Raw genomic sequence first — 22,462 nt, 5'->3', positions numbered from 1 at the left:
CTCTACCACTATATCCTTGCAGCACATCTACTGGCTTTATTGTGATCAGTGCATCAGTGTCTCTCCCTCCTCCTACAGACAGACATTGGCATAGACAATGAATGTGACTTGTAAATCACAATACAAGCCATACTTATTGGTTTTGCGAATGGTTATTTTGTTCGGCTATGTCTTCTTTTCATCGTAGCCTCTTTGGAGCAGGGAAATTAGGATAAGCTTGACTTCATTCGTTTTCTGGTGCTTTGATCCACTTTGCCATTTCTTCAAGTGATTTCATGAGGATCCACGATTCAGGCCCCAACAGCACCAATTGCCGCCCTTAATCTCGTATAGCTAAACTTTTCTGCAACTGGTCTTCAGCCTAGTTAGAAGATACATAATTAAAAATTCCGGGTTAAATAAGATTCACCCCACAATAAACATATCTGAAGTTAAGCAGCTTATTATTATCTGACAATAATATCTTACTCGTTTGATGACATTTAAAGAGATGGAGTGCTTGAGGTGCCCTTTCAGAAGTGCCTGTTATGCAAATAAAGTCCTTTATGCGTCACAATAGATTTTCCTTTCCATTGTTGACCTGAAGGACTTGCCCTGAGTTTAGAGGATGAGGGGCTGAGGACTAAAAGTAGTCATTTTTAGTTAGCTCATTTTAGCTAGCGGGGAGTTGTTCGAGAGAACTGTTGGGACATCGTTCCAGGACATTGTAGTTTAATTGTCCCAGAGTACATCATCATGTTAGGGTGCTGGTGACACTGCAACGGAGCACCTGGGGGTTATTATTTCAGTTCACAGGGGTGCTTTTTAGGGACGTGGTGTCATTGGTTGAACTGTTTTCAGTGAATACAAAGTATTCAGAGGCCACTTTTCATACCTGGATTATTGTTGCAGGCCTGTGATGCTTGGGAAAAAGAAGCTGAGGAAGCCAATGACCGGGCAAGCACGGCAAACGTGGAGTGTGAATTAGCCCGGGATCAGAGGGATGCTCTTGAACAGCAGGTGGAAAAGCTGCAGGAGGAGCTAGAGAGCATCCATGCAGGGCCGGATTCAACTATACATCGCTCTTTCATTGATGTGGAGGGCCTTCCACTCTCAGCACTTTACACCATCCAGAAACAGCTGCGTACCAATTTGGAGCGCGTGGATAAGGTCAGTTAGATGGTTTTGTCTCTTTTAATGCCCTCTTACTATTCCGCTTTGCTCCTTGTTCGTCCTTATATCTGTTGTTTCTCGGTTTCCCTTTTCCCTGTCGTTCCCTCCACACTTTGTTTTTTCCTGTCATTGGTGTAAACAAATGAACAAGCAATTGCCATTGCATCATCTGGGTCCAGTCTTTGCTGGAATTAGCAATAGATACTCTGGACTTTTGAGAACTTCTCCAGGGCCCTTCCTACCAGTCATCTGCAGTGGCATGTTAATGTTAAAAATTATTTATAAAGCGCACATACACCGGGTGGTTTCATGGCGCTGTAAAGGCTCTGTATGCTATCGGCGAAGACATTAATTCTAAGGCATAGTACCTATTAACACTTGCCCACAGCTCACTGACAACTGAAATTTGCAAAGGACTTAATTCCACAAACACTTGCTGGCACTTCCTTAGGCTACACAACATAAGGGGCCTGGCCAACCTATTATAACACAATAAACAATTGTAGGTGCATAATTGTGTTCACACAGCAAAGGAAAGTGAGCATGATGCTGTGAGTTGCTGTTACTTTCAAGATAGTGCCTCTGACTTTCATAGTCCTTGCTTTCAGTTTAACGCTCCTCTGTAATAAAATGATTTTCTTTTACCTTCCTTACAATTTGCCAGTAGTGATACACAGGAGCCTACACATAGTAAACATGACAAAAAGTTTATATCCTGAGCAAGATATGTCCATAGTAATCAAGGCAGTCCACACAGGTAGTTTCCATACAATTCTTCTTATGTTCTTTATTTTCATACGCAAATGTTCGTCATGGATGGGATTTCTAGCAAACACGTGGAAACATGTGGAGGGAGCCACAGACTTCTTCAGGGCTAGAAACATTAAATACAAAAATGCCCAAATTATAATCCAAGAAATAAGCTAAATTATATTAATCGCAGAAAACAATTCATATTTGGAATTTGTGAGTAGGTCGATGAGCAGAGACCCATAGTTAAGAGCACCCTCAAGGTGTTGAGAAAGAAAGAGTGAAGATGACATACGTTGGCACGTGAATGTACAGGCAATCCATCTCCATGCCTACCCAAAAGGAATTAAACGATTCACCTAACTAAAAACACACACCATTGTACACCAGGTTGAATAAAGACTCGAAAAACAAAGAAAAAGTGATCGTGATGTATAACGAACGGGAAAGTTAGGTGAGTGAGAAAAATAAATATAAAAGGATATGAGATCACAACCCATGCGTTCCCTTAGCCATACAAGAGGGATTATCATCAACTCACCAAACTGTAATAGAGCTTGGTCACAACCATAGAATGTGAAATACTTGAAGGGTTCAATACCCATAACAACTCCAGTATCGTATATCGCATAAAAGACAAGACCTATACCAAAAATTGGAGGAAAGAACAGTCACTGTCAAAGTATCTAGCGAAAGATATATAGTCTGCACAGACTATTCATTACATTGCACTACTGCGTATATCTATGGACTAAGAACCATACTCACACGAGTTGGTGAACAATCTCCAAAGCAAAGTGTTACGTTTCCAAAGTAAGTTTGTAGGTCATCGGTCGGCATTCATGAGATCTCCTAATAATAGTGGCAAGAATTAAATATGTATACCTAAGTGTTAAAAAATAATCATGCCATAGTGGTAACAATAATCTGACAGTCAATAATTAATCATAAAACCTTATACACTATTATGTACATTATAAGTAACAATAGGTTTCTCTGCATGTCTGGTGAGGGATCGTAGGCCCTCATCAGCCCAACATAGAAGTCCAATATCAAGCGCAATAATCACAACGGGAGGGTTAAGACAAGGTGTATGGTAACCTCGAGGAATTACTAAATAGGCATGTCAGCACTGCGCTGTCATGTGATAATAATCAGCACAACAAGCTAATCAGACGTGAAACGCGATAATCATAAAGAAAGGGATAAATCAGTTGTCACGAAAATCCCAGGTTTAGTATTCGTAAGAGACCCGTTAAATTGACAATATGCAAGCTACAGTTCAGAGAAGGTCTGATAGCATTACGGGCAGAAAACTAACCTGGGATTTTTGTGACAACTGATTTATCCCTGTCTTTATGATTAGCGCGTTTCACGTCTGACTAGCTTGTTGTGCTGATTATTATCACATGCAAAAACAACAATTGATGGACAGAATGCAGAACAATGTCATACATTCACCCCAGTACAGAGATGTGGGCCTAAATCCATCGTTTTTTTGCTCACCATGCCATTCCAGTTTGAACCCAGCCATATGCAAATCAGTCTTGACCCTGTGCCCCATGGGAACAGTCCAGCCCGAACTGCCAAGCCAGGTCCTCCCTGGACTGGAAACAAGCATCCTAGGACCGGTTTCGGGCTTTCAGCCCTCGTCAGCCAGGATGGCTTGATTCCAGTGGCATGGAGAGCAGGGGACTCACGTCTGAGCATACCCTTCCCACTCGGGGTGACAAATGCAAAAACAACAATTGATGGACAGAATGCAGAACAATGTCATACATTCACCCCAGTACAGAGATCTGGGCCTAAATCCATCTTTTTTTGCTCACCATGCCATTCCAGTTTGAACCCAGCCATATGCAAATCAGTCTTGACCCTGTGCCCCATGGGAACAGTCCAGCCCGAACTGCCAAGCCAGGTCCTCCCTGGACTGGAAACAAGCATCCTTGGACCGGTTTCGGGCTTTCAGCCCTCGTCAGCCAGGATAGCTTGATTCCAGTGGCATGGAGAGCACGGGACTCACGTCTGAGCATACCCTTCCCACTCGGGGTGACAAAGGCAAAAACAACAATTGATGGACAGAATGCAGAACAATGTCATACATTCACCCCAGTACAGAGATCTGGGCCTAAATCCATCGTTTTTTTGCTCACCATGCCATTCCAGTTTGAACCCAGCCATATGCAAATCAGTCTTGACCCTGAAGACGGCTGAAATGCCAGAAACCGGTCCTAGGAAGCTTGTTTCAGGTCCAGGGAAGACATGGCTTGGCAGTTCGGGCTGGACTGTTCCCATGAGGCACAGGGTCAGACTGATTTGCATATGGCCATGTCTGAACTGGGGTGGCAGAGTGGGCTAAAGAACGGTGATGGATTAAACCCAGAACAGTTGACTGGGGGTGAGTGCTTGCAATGTTCAACACTCCGTCCATCATTTCCTTTGGTTTTTGCTTTGTTCGCCATAAGTTGGCAGGGTATGCTCAGACGTGAATCCCTTGCTCACTTTGCCACTGGATTCAAGCAAGCCTGGCTGAAGACGGCTGAAATGCCAGAAACCGGTCCTAGGAAGCTTGTTTCCGGTCCAGGGAAGACATGGCTTGGCAGTTCGGGCTGGACTGTTCCCATGAGGCACAGGGTCAGACTGATTTGCATATGGCCATGTCTGAACTGGGGTTGCAGAGTGGGCTAAAGAACGGTGATGGATTAAACCCAGATCAGTTGACTGGGGGTGAGTGCTTGCAATGTTCAACACTCCGTCCATCATTTCCTTTGATTATTATCACATGACAGCGCAGTGCTGACATGCCTATTTAGTAATTCCTCGAGGTTACTATACACCTTGTCTTAACCCTCCCGTTGTGATTATTGCGCTTGATATTGGACTACTATGTTGGGCTGATGAGGGGCTACGATCCCTCACTACACATACAGAGAAACTTATTGTTACTTATAATGTACATAATAGCCTATACGGTTTATGATTCATTATTGTCTGTCAGATTATTGTTACCACTATGGCCTGATTTATTTCGACATTTAGATAATAAATATATGTAATTCTTGCCACTACTATTAAGAGATCTCATGAATGCCAACCGATGACCTATGAACTTACTTTGGAAATTTAGCACTTTGCTTTGGAGATTGTTCACCAACTCGTGTGCGTATGGTTTTTGGTCTTAGCACTTAGATATACAGAGTAGTGCAATGTAATGAATAGTGTGTGCAGACTATATATCTTTCGCTAGATACTTTGACCGTGACTGTGCGTTCCTCCAATTTTTGGTATAGGTCTTGCCTTTTACGCGATGTACTATACTGGAGTTATGGATATTGTACCCTTAAAGTATTTCACATACTACGGTTGTGACCAAGCTCTATTACAGTTTGGTGAGTTTATGAGAATCCCTCTTGCATGGCTAAGGGAACGCATGGGTTGTGTTCTCATATCCTTTTATATGTATTTTTCTCACTCACCTACCTTTCCTGTTCGTTATACATCACTGATCACTTTTTCTTTGTTTTTTGAGTCTTTATTCAACCTGGTGCACAATGGTGTGTTTTTAATTAGGAGAATTGTTTCATTCCTTTTGGGTAGGCATGGAGATGGATTGTCTGTACATTCACGTGCCAACATATGTCATCTTCACTCTTTCTTTCTCAACACCTTGAGGGTGTTCTTAACTATGGGTCTCTGCTCATCGACCTTATCACAAATTTCCAAATATGAATTCTGTTTTCTGCGATTAATATAATTTAGCTTATTTCTTGGATTGTAATTTGGGCCTTTTTTCGTATTTAATGTTTCTAGCCCTGAAGAAGTCTGTGGCTCACTCCACATAGACGAAACACGCGTTGGCTAGAAATCACATCCATGTTGAACATTTTCGTATGAAAATAAAGAACAGAAGAAGAATTCTGTGGAGACTACCTGTGTGGACTGTTTTGATTACTATGGACATTTCTTGCTCAGGCGATTAACTTTTTGTTTCGCTATATGTGTGCCCGTGTCTTTGCAGTTGGTAACAGCTAGTGGCCACTATCTATATCCTTGAGCATTCTGATTTACTTACTGTCATTCTACACAACTCAGTGCATTTGATACCCTTCCACCCATTTTTGCTAGTTTACATTGTAAACATATAAGCTAACTACCCTGTTCTGAAAATGGATATGTCGGGTAAGCTCTTTCGAGTTGTTTCCGGAATACCAGTTAGTTCGATCATTGGCCATCCATAGAGCTACCCAATTTCTTAATCATAGTATTAAAAAAAAGTTCAATTGTCCCATCCTTCTTGAGAGTGGACTGCTTGAGGTTTGATCAAGCAGTTTACTTGAATATGGATTACCCTCACCCAGACTGCCCATACAACCATGTCACTCAAAGCAAATTTTGGTGTTGGAAATATAATGCACCATCGTAGGATCTTCATTGATAGTCATAAACATTATACTGTTTCCCCAATGAGTGCAGCAACACTGGAGCACCTAATCTACAATTATTTCCAAAGAGGGTTCACACAGTTGTCATATCCAGATGTAATAAAGTGACCATTTAGATAATCCCCACGTTCACAGTCCACTGAAAAAAAAAAGTCATTACAAAACTACATTGCAGCATCCTAAACCGAACTGCTGCTAAAAAAGTGTTAAATGAGGGCAAAAGGTTGAGTTATAGTCATTACATTAGCATAGTATAAAAGACTGCTGGTGTGTTTAAGGAGCCTAGATGCTTCTGCTGCATCTCAGAGTCAGTTATTTGTGACGTGTAAGTATATTTGAACTAATGAACCAACATTGCTGATATTTATCCCCATGGCAGAAAGGTGCTGGGGAAGAAGATGAGTCGTTCAGTCAAGATCATTACGATGTAGGATTAGGTCTACAAGCAAGTAACAATTTTTTGGTACATCGTAGGCTCTTGCAGGATCCGCTGTAAAATTTGTCACTATGATTGTCGATGTGAGCCCCTTGAAGTGAATGGGAGGTATGTCCCTTGTTTGGAGGGCGATGAGTTCAGCGAATTTGACGCCCTCCAACAGACAGTAAATTGAGATTCATGCCAAATGCTCTCAACCTCATTGCAGCAGAGGCAGAATCTATTGGAGGACAGAAAAAGCAGATCTCATCGCTGCTTTTCTTTACAAAGTTGCTTCTAATTTTTGCTTTTCAGTGTGTTTACAATCCTTTATTTAACAAACTATTGTAAACATAGCTATTGGTAAAGAAACATAGTTCAGATATGCTGCCACTCTCGATTAATACAGCATCAACTTTGAAATGTGCTGCTTTTGTGTGTTTTTCAAAGAAACAGATCTGAGATCTGTTGCTAAAGTTTTTATTGTGTAATATTGGACTTATTAGGGTAGGTCTCTCTTCACTGGGACAAATGTGTTGCCATGCTGCAGCAGGCAGAAGTTGCTCCCCTGTGCCACTAATCTGAGGCCCTAGCAGACAGGGTCGTCGTCATCACAATGAAGTCCTATCCTTGCTCTGTACCATGGGCACTTGCTACGTGGTCCCCAGTAGGCAGTTGTCTTTTTCTATTTTTAAAACCTTCAGACCTTCCCCACACCTTGTGGCTTCTCTAACTGCTAAAGGACGTCCACCCCTCTAATAATAGCATCACAAAACCTTGGAAGGGGTGCGCACCCCCCAGTTTCAAGATATTTGCCCTAGGTAGTGAATATTGTTCTGTGCTACCCCACAATGGCCAGGGGCACCATCAACTTCTTTTAAAATGCTCTTTCTGATGGATACTTCTAACAGCAGATTCCTCATCTTTTTGACTGGATCTGGACATTTTGAAGCAGGGCCCTTTAGTGCTGGAAGTTGACGTCACGCAACTCCACGTCTACATTGTTCCACTCTGGAAGTGACATGCGGAGCCGCATATAAGCACCACCCATGCGCACTAATGTCAGTTTTTCTTTCTGCCTCACCAGAGGCAGTTCCAGAACTACCCCTCGTCTCTTCACAAGACTACTTTTCCAAAAATGAAGACATTTTTAATACCAGTGTGCAAGGGAAAATGTCACCCCATCAAACCACAGGGTTCAAGCCTTGTTGGGACTCTCACAAGCATATGTCTGTGACAGATCCCCACCACATTTCTGCTTAGGATCGGACCACAACTCAAAGGATTGTAGCAACTACGCCTTGACTCATCCAAAGACCATCCAGGACTGTGAGGGGAAGCTGTATGTTGCCAAACACTGGAAAACTCCACACCATGACCAATTAAAGAGAAGGCAGATCTTTATCGCTTTTGAAACCATTTGGCCAGTCAAAAAAGAAGTACAAGTGGTACTTGGCCCCTTCCAACCACTGTTGCACTCCTGAGATGGCTCAAGGGCATTAAACACGCCTCTCGGTTTTGCTCTTGCCCCATATCTCTTTCAGAGTCGATTCAGTGTCGTTCCGAGGCAGCCTCAGTTTCCAGGTCCTTCAGTGACTCCACAGCAAATCCATAAGTTCTGCAAAACAATGCTGCGTCTCTTCAGCACGCTGCCAGCTCCCTATGGTGGGTTTTCGTGCCCCATTGAACCGCAAGGACATCTGACTGAGACTGTGCCAGCTGGAATCTCGGACCAGTCTTGCGCCCTGCATGGGCTTCAGTGCTGACACCGGTCTGAGGCATATTCAAACAAGTGAGGGATGGAAAACTTGAACTATTTTCAGCCATTTGCAATTACTCAGGATTGAATCCCAGTCCCTTATTTTTGCACACCATCCCACCTCAGTTTAGACCCAGCCACATACAATTTAGTCTTGGCCCTGTTCCAATAGTAACAGTCAAGTCTGATCTGCCAGACCAGATCCTCCCTGAATGGGAACACAAGCAACCAAAGACCAGTTTCACCCATATTGGTCTCATGAGTCAGGTGCATCTTGATTCCAGTGGCACAGTGGCAACGAGACCCACATCTGGGCATACTCGTCGTACTCTGGGCATGGCACTGAAGTATACAAAAAAGTGATGGATAGAATGCTTGAATTAATCTCATTTGCTGGTAATTACTTGGGCAACACCCCAGTCCATCGTCATTTTTCACACCATGCTACCTCAGTTTGGACCGAGCCACATAGAAATCAGTCATGACACTGCTAAAATAGGACCAGTCCAAACTGAGCTACCAGGCCACATCTTCCCTGAACCAGAACACAAGCAACCCAAGACCGGCTTCTCCCTGATTTGGGCTCCTCAGTCTGGTGCAGCTTGGTTCCAGTGATGGAAAAGGCACGGAATCCACATCTGAAATATACAAATAAGTGATGGTTGGAATGCTCGAATTAATCTCAGCCACTGGTAATTACTCTGGGCTGACATCGGTCATGCAGTACAACCCACGACAGACCTCGGAGCATCGATGCTGGACCACAAAGTGCACCTGATAGTACTCTCCAACTCTGAGCTGACTCCGCTTCGACATCGATCGAAACTGAGGCCTTATCCCACTGGGCCCCAGCCTTTCAGCAACCCATCGGATTTTGACTCTTTTTCCTTAACATAAGGAAGGGCTCAAATACTTCACAATCTTTTTGGCACAGATTCTGATACCGCTATGATGAAGATAATGAGTTTGATCAACCATATACTGAAGATAATCTGTATAATGAGCCACAACACATGCTACGGGATACTTCTTCAAACACAGGTCTGTTCTCTCCACCTGAGCCATCTACTAAGGAAAGTGCCTCCTTTGCAGTCGTGATTTGAAGGGGGCCAAAGTTCTTGACCTCCAATTGACTACTATGGAGATGAAAACTAATATTCTCACTGATGTCGTCTAACCTAGAGACCACTACTGAGCCCCTGTTGCCTTTTAATGAAACCTTTGGAAAAAGCATGTTCTTCTACACCAGCCTCGCATTAAGGTCTGTTAAGGTCAGCTGCCTAATGGGCTTATGTACTTGCCCTTTGTGACCCCGGTGCCCAGGTACTACCTGCTGTATTGGAAGACTTGCGCCCCTCTTACTTCAGATTGTCTTAGTCGGGCAATTGGTGCCACTGTGACCCTAAGCAGACATGTCTCGATTAGATCTAGGTGCTTCTCCAGCGATGTCCAATCTTCCCTAATGGACAGTGCAGTCAACGGATCTCTCCTCTTTGTCGAGTAAGCAGGCTCAACTCTCTAGTGCTTCAAAGAAAGCAGGACCACAGTGCACTCCTTGGGCCTGTCGGCTCCAATGCATCTGTTTCGCCATCAATAATGCCTTCTCCATCCCCCCTCTCCACATGGCTATGACAGGGTATTTCAATGCAGCAAGCACCCATCTATGCACCCAGCCAAGAAGACTCTACAGCCCTTTTCCGGCCGAGACAGTGACACATACAGACAAATGTGGAGAGGGGCCGGTGAGCAGCCCATCCCCAAGCCCAGTCTCGGCCGACATGACTCGCGGTTGGGGGGTTCGCGCACGAAGAAGGTTAATTTTTTTTTTAAACTTACCTTCCCGGGTCCCGCACCGTCTCAGTTCCAAGCCGGGTCCCACGGAAGAGGAAGCAGGCAGCCTCGCTCCCCTCCCCTAAGCCAATCACAACGCTGTAATGGCAGCGTTGTGATTGGCTGGGACGCCGACCACAGGCGTCTATGGGGAGGCCATTTTTCCCCATGTAGTCTGCATGCAGCCTACATGGAGAAGATGCAGAGTGCGCATGACTGGTTTGGTCGGCACCAGAGGGCTGACCAAACAGTCAGGGCCCACAGCATTGGGCTTGCCACTCCTCCCCTTACCTCGAGCAGACCTGCCCGCCCCCAACCAAACCCTTCTGCTTTCTTGCAGTGCGAGAAGCAGAAACATAAAATTGTATTTATAATACCATTTTATGTTTCTACTTCTCGTACTGCTAGAAAGCAGTGGGGCGACACTCCTCTGCCCACATGGAGGAGCCGCTTCTGCCCAGGCCCTCTCCCTCACACCCCTTCCCCCTAGCTTCTGCAACGGCAAAACAGCCTTAGTTTGTCTTTCCAGACAAAAGGCCACTATGTCGGAGGCAAGATCTGGCATTCTCACAGGATGCAAACAATGACTTTGGACAAGTGGGTCCTGCAAATTGCCCACTGGGCTTATTCCCTCCCATATATTTCAACCCAACCTCCCTCAGGACGGCTTAAGGAGGGCCATCGTCCGTTTTGCGGCGGGAAGTGTTGGCGGTCCCAGGGTTCTAGGGCCCAGGTCTGTAGGATTTGGGTTCCTAACCCACGAGTGCAAGTGCTTACTTCAGTGCACCATCACCGAGTAACAAAGTCTATTTAAACTGCAACCCACACAACCCAATGAGCATTCTTGCAAGTGTGGTGTTTGTGTTTTCTGGATTACTAACAGTCCCATGAAGGGTTCAGGGAAACAGTGGTAATTGAGACTCAATTTCGTTCTTGGAAGGACACTCTCAAGCATAACACTTAGAAAGACCCTGTATATTTTAACATGTTTATGTCAACAGTCTTATTCTGTTGCTTAGTACATGGTTTATAGCCACACAAAATATAATCAAAACAGCACTTGTGCATGTTGCTAGCAGCTGGAATAAAATGAGCAGTTCTAGTATGTTTTAGAGTGTTCTTAGCAGCCCACTATCCTAACGCTGTTTCTATGCGCTATACTATGAAAGCATGGAATAGCTAACTTGCCTCGAAAGTTTCTTGCGACCCAGTCACTATATACCTATTCAGAGCGGAACAGCTGTGTTTATCAGCTTGGAAGAGAGTGTGCCTTTCAGCAGGAAAACCTACAACAGCTGGGATCAGTTCCTCTAATCATTGGTTTGACACTTGGCATAAGAGTAGATGCAAGTTGGCATGACCTCTTGTGATAACCTAGTGCGAAGGCCTCTCCACGTTAATGGTCGATTCCTGGGGTTAATATAGGATATTGACTACTGACTTTTAGCCTGCATTTCAAAATCTAGTATGGATTTTCCAAAATCCAAGATGCAACTGGTCTAAACCAGCAAGAGGAAAATACGTCAAACAGTACTACATGTTTTACCTCACATATTTACTGTCAAACCTTGAAATGTAGATAATAAAGAGTTTGTGTCACCCAATGTAATAACTCACCAGTGTTTAGATGAAGATGACATTTTCACAAATTCTTCAAAAGATAATGACATGCTGACTGGACCAAAGACAGACAGGCTAACTTAATGTTTTTAAAAATGGAGTCTGACTTTGGAGTTCACAACAGATGTTCAGACAATTTAGGCCAAAGGAGCCATAGAGAGAGTTCCAGCCAAGGAAGTAAGAGCTGGGTGTTACTCCCGCTACTTCCTTGTGCCAAAGGACGACGAGGTCTTTGTTGTTATTTTAGATCTTCACCATCTCAACGCCTTCCTGAACCCTGGAGGCTGGATGGTAGCTTTGGGGCCTGCAGGATGCTGACTTCACACCTCAGTCATGCAGACCTATAGGGGTTGCATGCAGTTCTCAGTGGGGCAGGAGCATTTTCAGTTCACTATGCTCTACTTTGGCATCACAAACGTGATGGCGGTGGTTGCAGGGCACCTTTGGAGGACAGGGGTTCCAGTCTCTTTGCGCCCAATCCCTCGATGACTGGCTGCTGAGGGCGGATTCGCTTCGGGCAGTGTTCACCCACCGCCAGACTGTAATGGACCTCTTAACATCATTGGGGTTTACTATCAATGTGCCGAAGTCACACTTGACTCCGCCGGTGCTCCCCTTTATTGGACTGCTCCGGACAAGGTACAGTTCTGTGCTTTTTCCCAGGAGAAGAGACTCTAGGACATTTGGGATATGATCCTTATGTTTCAGCCTCTGTCCTGGATGATAGTGAAGATGACTCCTAGCCCTGTATCCTGCAGGTAAAGCATGCCAGATGACATATGCAGGCTCTGCAGTGGGATCTGTCTATGTCCTTATTCAGAGGAAACTGCAAAATATCTGCAGTGGTAGCTGTTGGACTGCAACTGGGCCAGCAGCAGACCCCTCCCCCTACCCCACCAAGAGCTAACAGTGGTGATCGATGCATCGCTTCTGGGTCTGGGAGTCAATTTTGGAGAGGTGGATTCCGTTAGATGCCTGGCACCACATCAACCTCCTCGAGCTGCGGGCCATCTGATTGGCATTGAAAGCCTTCATAACATCCATCAAAGGGAGGCTGGTGCAGGTGCTCATGGACAACACCATTGGCATGTGGTACTGCAACAAGTGGGGTGGAGTAGTGAACCCTGTGTCAGTAGGCCATATGCTTATGAAATTGGCTAGAACACCAGGGAATTTTCTTGGTGACCCATCCCCGGCGGGATCAGGGCCATTGTAGACAAACTCGGCCATCATTGTCTAGCGGATAATGAATGGCAACCAGACCCTGAGGTGCAGGAATGTCCGTCTCGTCCACGAATGGGGAGAACCTTGCCTTGATCTCTTCGCCACTGCAGAGAGCGATCAATTTGAGCATTTGAGTTCCATTGACATTCCTCTCTTTCTGAGACTCATTCTACCAAGAGTAGAGCTCAGGATTCCTGTTCACCTTTTAACCCTTACCTCTCCTGCCCCAAGTTCTGAAGATCATCAGGAACGACCAGACCCTAATCATCTTAGTGCACAAAACTGGACAAGGAGAGTGTAGTACCTGGAACTCCTAGGCATGAGAATCTGTTCTCTGATCAGGATTCCGCTTGGTAGGATCTTCTGTTGCAGCAGCAGGGCAGGGGTCATCACTCGGGCCTGCACAGAATTCATCTGTATGCTTAGAGATTGAACGGTGACAGATGACCTTCCTCCCAAGGTAGTTGTTGTCATTCAAGCAGCTAGGTGTCCTTCCTCAGAATCAATATATGGCTGCTGTTGGAACAATTTTGTAGAGTGATGCAATACTCTGTAGATTTGCTCACTTCAAGCCAAACTATTTAAAGTCTTGCTCTTTGTGTTCTCTTTTGTCAAGCAAGCACTTGCTTTGGGCATAGTTAAAGGACATTTTTCGACTTGTTCATCTTATTTGAGTTTTCCAGACCAGACCTCTTTGTTTAAATCACTTGCTGTGAGTTCTTTTCTCGTTTTTAAAGAACTACAATATTCATCAACACTTCTGTTTATATTTTTGTCAGACATATACGACAGAGAATGTTTATCTGTAACTGTGTTATGACTTGCCATTTAATGATTGGACAGTAAACACTGTCAGGATAGTTTGCAATTATCTGATTGATGTATATATGTACGCACCACTGTCCTTTTTCCCAATCCTTCCCATCCACCTATCACCTCACTCTTCTGTGCACCTGTTCTTTAACCCGTTCCCCGCTCATGACGGAACCACTCCGTCATGAGCCACGGGCGCCGTGTGCTCATGACGGAGTGGTTCCGTCATGCCGCGGCCGTTGGCGGCCGCTCCTCCCACGCGGCGCTAATTCGCCGCCTGTGCGGGCGATTAGCGCAAGTGGGTGGAGTCATGACGGAACCACGCCGTCATGAGCACAGCTCACCCGTGACTCATGACGGCGTGGTTCCGTCATGAGCACAACGGCGCCGTCAAGCCCCCAAACCCCCCCAGCGCTGCGGCGGAATTCGCGCCGCAGGAAGGGGTTAAAGAATATATCCATTTAGGATTTGTTTTGTACTTTATAAATTGATTAATTCAAATACTATGATGTAATTAAAGCACATCCATTGTTGGAAAGACTATATGGTGGTGTCTGACTTTGATTAGATACTATTGATTAATACACTGTACTGATTGGTCTGTTCTAATTGAGCTCCACTGGGACACAAACTTACTGTACCACTCACACGAACATGAAGCACTAATTTCTGGACAGCCAAGTCCAAGCAGAGGGTCACTTTGTCTGCTCAGTCCTACAGGATTTTTTGATCTGAGCCAGTTTAGACTCACCACCTGGTAGGTACTGCTTCGGTATCTATTCAAAAGTTGAGGAATCCGCAGTTAAAAGTATCCATCAGTAGAACAAGTTACCTTCGGTAAAACTCTTTCTGGTGGTTACTTTAACATGCAGATTACTCACTCACCCTCCCTATTTATGAACTGGACACTCTTCAATCTAAGACGGTCCCAAGTATAGAGATCTGCACACTGGTCAGAACCCGTCTGCTGTTGGTCTCTCCATCTGGGGGCTTGGCAGCCTAAAAAGCCACTACATGGGGAATATCAGAAAACCAACAAATATATGCTGTGAGTTTAGTTTAATGGTTTTTAAACACAGAGCATTTCATCTAGCATATTGCATCAGATATTGAACAGAACATCAGACAGAGAAGAATATCTCCCTTGTTATCATGTATGTCCCAAATCTTGCAGTTCTTGTGAATGCTAAGTTTTGACACGTAGAGGGTTCTCTCTGAAACAGCCAACGCGCGTTTCATCACCACCGTGACTTCCTCAAGGCTGTAAGGTAATAGTAAAGCAAACATTGAAGTGTCCTGAAATTAATGCCCAAACTGCTGTAACAGTCCTTTATAGAAAAAAAATTCTTTAAATGAATTTAATTTAAAAATTCAAATACTGAAAAAAGCACTGAACGTCATTGACAAGAAGACTAGTTAAAAACAAGTCCTATATACAATGTCACCCTCAGTGTGTGAACCAAAAAGTGAATAATAAAGACATGCAAAGAAAAGAAAAGGAGTAATATGTGAAGCATAGAACAAACTCCAGTTTTAGAAGAAACAGTGATTCCAAATAGTGACACAGTCAGACTGACCGGAAAAGTGTTCATACCTACGCAAGAAAAAGTAGGTAAACCAGTCAAAGAAAGATAGAATCTATGAATCCGTGTTCACTTCCTGAATAAGTTACAGAAAGACGGCTCCATTATTAAGAGACCAAGAAAGACAATGGCCATTGACATAGACATTAGAATACCTAAGCTCTTTAATTGCTAATTAGACTGAATTATCTAATATTGCGAGGACTGCTGCGCTCTCTTTCCTTTTCTAGCCACGACTCTTGCAACTTTAGGAGCTAGTGGATATCTGGATTCATCGAATCACTCCCTGGGGACCGCGGAGATATATAGGGGATCGGGCCTACCATAGCCATTGCTAACATTTATGCAAACATCATATCTGAAGGTGATATAACAACATACAAGAATTTGATCTATAATTCTCTTTGTCTTTCTTGGTCTCTTAATAATGGAGCCGTCTTTCTGTAACTTATTCAGGAAGTGAACACGGATTCATAGATTCTATCTTTCTTTGACTGGTTTACCTACTTTTTCTTGCGTAGGTATGAACACTTTTCCGGTCAGTCTGACTGTGTCACTATTTGGAATCACTGTTTCTTCTAAAACTGGAGTTTGTTCTATGCTTCACATATTACTCCTTTTCTTTTCTTTGCATGTCTTTATTATTCACTTTTTGGTTCACACACTGAGGGTGACATTGTATATAGGACTTGTTTTTAACTAGTCTTCTTGTCAATGACGTTCAGTGCTTTTTTCAGTATTTGAATTTTTAAATTAAATTCATTTAAAGAAAAACAATTTCTATAAAGGACTGTTACAGCAGTTTGGGCATTAATTTCAGGACACTTCAATGTTTGCTTTACTATTACCTTACAGCCTTGAGGAAGTCACGGTGGTGACGAAACGCGCGTTGGCTGTTTCAGAGAGAACCCTCTACGTGTCAAAACTTAGCATTCACAAGAACTGCAAGATTTGGGACATACATGATAACAAGGGAGATATTTTTCTCTGTCTGATGTTCTGTTCAATATTTGATGCAATATGCTAGATGAAATGCTCTGTGTTTAAAAACCATTAAACTAAACTCACAGCATATATTTGTTGGTTTTCTGATATTCCCCATGTGAATTGGTTCTTCTCTCTATGACTTGGTACTTATAGTGTGTGTGATTAATTTCTAACGAATGTGTATTGTGTGTAAATTAGTTGAAGAGTGTCGGGGTCTTCCCCTCTTGCTTCTATTACAGGCCATGTGGCCTGTTTAATTGATATCCTTGGTAGTGGGATATCTGACCTCGATTGGCACCTTCCTTATATTGTGTTTCAGTTGGATATATTTATTGTATTGAACTGCCCCACTATCTGAACCAAATAGCTCAAGTGATTGTGCGACTCATTATCCACCACTACCTTGTGTATGGACTAAAAAGCCACTACATTGGCATGCTTGGGAGGTGCTTATATATGGCCCGCACGCCACTTCCAGAGCAGACCGACATAGACTTGTAGCCACGCGATGCCACCTACTGGCACCCAGGAGTGCTGCTTGAAAACTCCCAAACCCAGTATGACACCTGGGGAATATTCAAAAGGTTAGGATTCTGCTGTTAGGTAGGGTATTCACCAGGAAGTACATTACCAAAGGTAAATGACTTTTTCTATTCTCAAACCAGATTAGAAAGAAAACTCAGACAGGGATCGGCTCAATTGGCTCAGTGTAGAGCCTATTTGAAAAGACGGATTAGAGGTTTAAGAAAAGAGGCATAAATCTTGGCTCGATTGAAGAAGATATTAAAATTAAATTAATGTCTTCAATGTTGTGCTGGTCATCCGGGTTTGCTTTCTCTGCCCTTCTACTCTCTGTTAACCCCCCTGCAGTACAGTGCTCAATGCATCGCTTTGATTAATGGTGGTTGCAACTCTTGTATTTCTGTCATGACCAGCCAATCAGAACGTGCAGATTTTGTAGATCCAGAAATCAACATTGGAGGAAAGCTTCTCTTCCATTGGCTTGTCTTCATTTACATCAATTGAATTGCGGATTTTCTGAGAATTAATAACAGTGTGAGTTAAAAGGGATAGATCTCATTCTTTAAACCACCCCTTCCCCCTTAACCCTATACCCGCCTCCCCTGGTACATGCTCAGAACTTGGCATGCTTAAATTTAGCCACTTTTCCTATTAGATTAGAAAATTTTGTATTGATGGGCCAAAGTTAAAAGCAAAACAAATATTGCCTATTCATTGGAAACTCAGAACTAACTGTAGCTGCTGAGTGTGGATTAGGTTGTATGCACCAGCCAGATGCAAGAGTACGAAGACTAAAACTGCTGATCTTTAGTAGCTTTCTGAAAGGAACCTTTTCATATTGCTTAGTAGTGAGAGCTGGCACAGTGCAGTGTAATTGGCAATATGTTGAGCAAATTCACATCAAGTTAATAGGGGCTGGTAGAACATCAACTAAAACAAGCATTTGCAATGCAATAGGTCTCGCATTCATGCGAGTTTGAGCTATTTGTATTGTAATTGATGCCGAGCCGCTGCTGAATTATTCAGGAGCGGCTCATTTACATTATGTTAGTGTGTCCAGGTGCTGGCAAGCTCAGGATCACACTGTGAGTGACAGAACAGGGTCCAATCAGGCCCGGTACTGTAAATCACAGGTGTTAAGTAGTGCACCCACTGGAAGGCCAGGCGGTCGGCTCCGAGTCGGAACAAAGAAAGCTGTGGGAGGTAAGAATTAAAAACAACATTTTTAATCCTGCTGTGAGCCTTTTGTGTGAGAGTGGAAATGACAGTGTGAGCATTGGGACATTCTCAGAATGTATTTTACAGAAAAAGTGAGGAATGCTGTGTGTACACGTCTGCTTGCTCTTGTGCCTACGAGTACGTGTGCGCTCATGGGCAAGATAATGTATGAACATTGTGCCTAATACAAACAAATAAGAACCGAAGCTGCACATATCACAAAACGCAGAACCTCAAGCATAACCTATTGTTTCGCCTTCATTTCATTTTTTGTAAGGAGTTAACCAGTTTATGTTAATACATTAATCATGTGTTTTGGAATGGGCTGAAATTGCTTTAACTCATTTTTGCTATTCTGAAGTCTTTCACTTGATGCATGGAGGTGTCTCACCATAAACTCAATAGTGCTGCTGCTGGGAGGGCGTGGCTGCACTGAGGGTTAAGAGGCTCCTTCTCTTCTGGGTTGGGGCCTCTTCCCAGCAGGTGTTCACACCCCTCTTTAGCATATCTAAAGTTAAACCGTTCTCCATGTCACCGTGTAAAGGAGGGTTGGGCCCTGGAAGGCATCCTTTCACGCTTCATTCACACTGTGTAGCTACATCTTCTTGGAACAGTTTGGTCAACCTCTGCAGGTGGCTTTCAAATTCAATAGAGAATCAGAGATGCATTTTTGTTCAATTTTAATAAACCAACTCATTATAATGCCAGTTATAGTGTAAGTTCATAACAATAACTGAAACAATCAGTGCATCTGGGTAACTCAAATGCTTTTCTGTCATGAGGATACATCTGGTGCAAAAATAACTTATTTTATCACAATATCTATGCTTGGTATACAATGACGGCCTGAAATAATCCACATTTATATATATATTGTCTACAGAACATCACTGGATAGGAAATGTGCACAAACAGTAATTATAATAACTCTCCATTTGGAATGAACCATAAAAGAACAAAGGCTCTTCAAATAGACCAGAGTTGTACAAGTAATCAAAGCGGCGCTTCTCAGCATTTAATGGGGTGTAAAAACAATTCTCTGTACATAATGTTATTAAAACGATCAATCTCAATACACTGTGTTGGCCCAGTCCATCTAAATACACAGAGTTAGGCCAAGGTCACACAGCGTTGTGGCAGTATCACAAGGCGCAGGCCTGGTATTACAAAGCAGAGCCCCACTATGGAACAGCACTCGTTCAAAGTATATCAGTGTCCCAACTTCACAAACCATCTCACCAACGCCCAATACCCTAGGTCCTAGGGTCACATATGCTGGCTACAACACTGTGCAGGCCCAACACCACCCACAATGATGACCAATGTGCACAGCTCTTAATCTGTCAAAGTGATTTGAGGATCCTTTGGCCCGGTCTGGTGTGGTACGCCCCCCAGACACACAGCGGGCTGCATGAATATGCCCAGTGTGTATAGGAGATACTGAGGATGGAGACCGTCAAATGAGGATCACTTGAAAACTGGGAGGCAGGTGGGGGAGGTGTACAGGTATTATCTAGCGAAAATTAAACACTTGACAATGCAGTGATGTGTGTATGTGCGTTGAAGCTGTTCTGTAGGAACTGCCCCTGCAACCCCCTACATGGTAGTAACGGTAGGTGAAAGGACCATAACACCTCACAACAATAGAGCCCACTGTATACATGGCAGTAGAGAGGGAATACTTGGGGATACTTTTAGACATGGTAAGTTTCAATAATTTTATTTTCCAGTTAACTTTTATCAGAAGGAAGAGAAAATTATGAGAGCCTTAAGCCCTTCGACGCGCTTGACGGAACGGTTCCGTCATGCTAGTCGGTTGGGCTGTGCTTATGACGGAACCGTTCCGTCATGGCCCCGCCCGCGCACGGAATCTTCAGCGTGGCGCGGAAATCCGCGCCGCGCTGAAGGGGTTAAAATATAATTCGAAGCTAACAATCTCCCATCTACATCATGAGTTTTTTCCATTAGGAAAGGAGTGCTGCTTTCTGTAAGCTAACCCTTACATTTTTATAGGCTGTGCCCAGTGCTTGAAATGGAAAAATAGAAGTGCTGGTACTCTGTAACACAGTACCTGCTTGTTTCCAAGAAGCACCAGTACTCTCCAATTAAAAGGATTATATTTCTCTTGAGAAGTGCTGGTACTCTCCCTCTCAGAACAGACAAAAGTGCTGGTACTCCGTACCGGACGGTAGCAGCCCATTTAAAGAACTGGCTGGGCCTCTATGGGGAACAAAGCACTGGGTAGAGATCTGAAATGACTGAGCCGAGATTAGACAGGACCGAGCCAACACCCCACAGGACTGGACCAGATATCATCCAGTACTGGCCTATATCACAGCAATGGCTCACGATCAGGCCAGGATGGCTTAAGATCACACAGTGCTGAGCCAAGAACACACATTACTGTCCAAGGATTACACACTGAGTCAAGGTCACACAGTACTGAACCAATATCAGACACTGCTTGGCCAAATTCAACTAGTTGATGGCCCAAGGTCAGGTGATGCTGAATCAACATCACACAGAGCTTAGCCAAGACCAAACACTGGACAGCAAAAGTACAGTCAAAATCATGCATGACTGAGTCAAGCTCTCAAAGCACTGAGTCAATTCAGCATAGTGGGGCTCAGTCTAGCCTCTCACTGATCCAATTTTACTCAGCACCAGCGCAAGATCATACATCCCTTGCTTAACACACATCAGCACAGAATCAAACACTGCTGGTCCTTAATCAAACAGCGAGAGCCCAAGATCAAACAGTACTTGGCCAAGGTCATGATAGTACTAAAATCACACTGAGCAGATTATAAACATTTCTAAACCTCGTACATTTTTACCGGAAATCCTGTGACTTAGAAAGCTTAGTCGAAACATAACATGTCCCTTTAAACGAGATGGATGGCTTACACATTTGAGAGGGTCATAGAAGAAGACAGGTTATGTATATATAATCTTTATTGCTTGATTAATTAAAATCATTGCAATCACAACATCTTATGTCTCCAAGAAAAACAGATTTACATTACAAACAAAAGATCATCTCATCACATAATACAAAAAACTGTCCCATAAATACAATTCAAAAACTTGTCGTTAAGCCCAAATCTAGCCAGCTTGCATCGTTAATCACAGAATATTATTGCACATTATACATTTTAAAGTGACGGTGTGCATTACATACTATTTCCATGGATATAGCAGAGAAATATTCTGACCAATAAACATTCATTTCCCCTTCCTTTCAAAGTGCTACTGAGCAAAAAATGCATCAGTTTGCTGCGATGATAACCCAGCTATTGTTACATTTCGAATTAATACCGTCGCAACAAAAATTATTAAGTAATAAAATGTATAAGCCGTTAAAACTAATAGCACCAAGGCCATAAAATTAGAGGGGATCTGCCCTATATTAGACATTTTTCAACTGCCATTAAAAATGTTACCAGTGGACATAGTAATGGAACCGATTCACCAGACAATGACATGATTAATGCCTGTCGGGCAGATCTCACGCCACTCATCAGAAAATAAGGTCTCAAAACGAAACGTCTAAGATTAATCAGCTCCGGGCATACACATATTATATGTACAAGAGTTTCCTGTGGCCATCCGCAAAATCTACAATTAGAATCCGGCCACTGTTTGATCCAAGATCGAGTGCCCTCCTTTGTTGGGTTTATACCCATACGTAGCCTTAAAAACATTTTTTTTAATTTTACGGAAAAGAAAACATTTAAATACGGCTGAACACGCGGGGATTGGTATGAATTGATCACGTACCATGCATAGTTTTTCTCAGCTAATGCAATTTTATCCAATTTAAACGATTCAACTTTAATATGCCTTTTTAGAATGAATTTATAGTTGGGCATTTTCAAAGCTGGCAGTTCAATTTGCAGGCCGATATCTCGAAAGGCAGTTAAAATATAAGCTCTCCATTTAACCGTGTAAGCAGATTTATCAATTTCTTGCCAACAAATATTCCCTAAAGATGCAGGGGCTGATGTTGACAATGCAGCCATACATTTTAGGAAAGATCCTTTTGATACTAGGCACTGTCTTTGGAGACCGAATTCCAATCCAATTGCTGCTTGACACACTGACCTGGCAATTCTAAAGGTTGCTTTAAAAACCTTAACAATCAGTA

General features: G+C 43.4%; 1 protein-coding gene across 6 annotated transcripts in view; it reads left to right on the top strand.

Moving 5' to 3' along the window:
* UNK (unk zinc finger) overlaps window positions 1-22,462 on the top strand; it is a 683,439-nt gene that overhangs the window by 638,975 nt on the left and 22,002 nt on the right. For all 6 annotated transcript variants that reach the window (XM_085616970.1, XM_085616969.1, XM_085616974.1 and 3 more), the window contains exon 15: window positions 892-1,149. In XM_085616970.1, coding sequence (XP_085473096.1) covers window positions 892-1,149 — 258 coding nt within the window. The remainder of the gene's footprint in view (window positions 1-891; window positions 1,150-22,462) is intronic.

The sequence above is a fragment of the Triturus cristatus genome, chromosome 7, assembly GCF_964204655.1.
Source record: "Triturus cristatus chromosome 7, aTriCri1.1, whole genome shotgun sequence".
NCBI lineage: Eukaryota > Metazoa > Chordata > Amphibia > Caudata > Salamandridae > Triturus > Triturus cristatus.
This window is presented reverse-complemented; position numbering and strand designations above follow the sequence as displayed.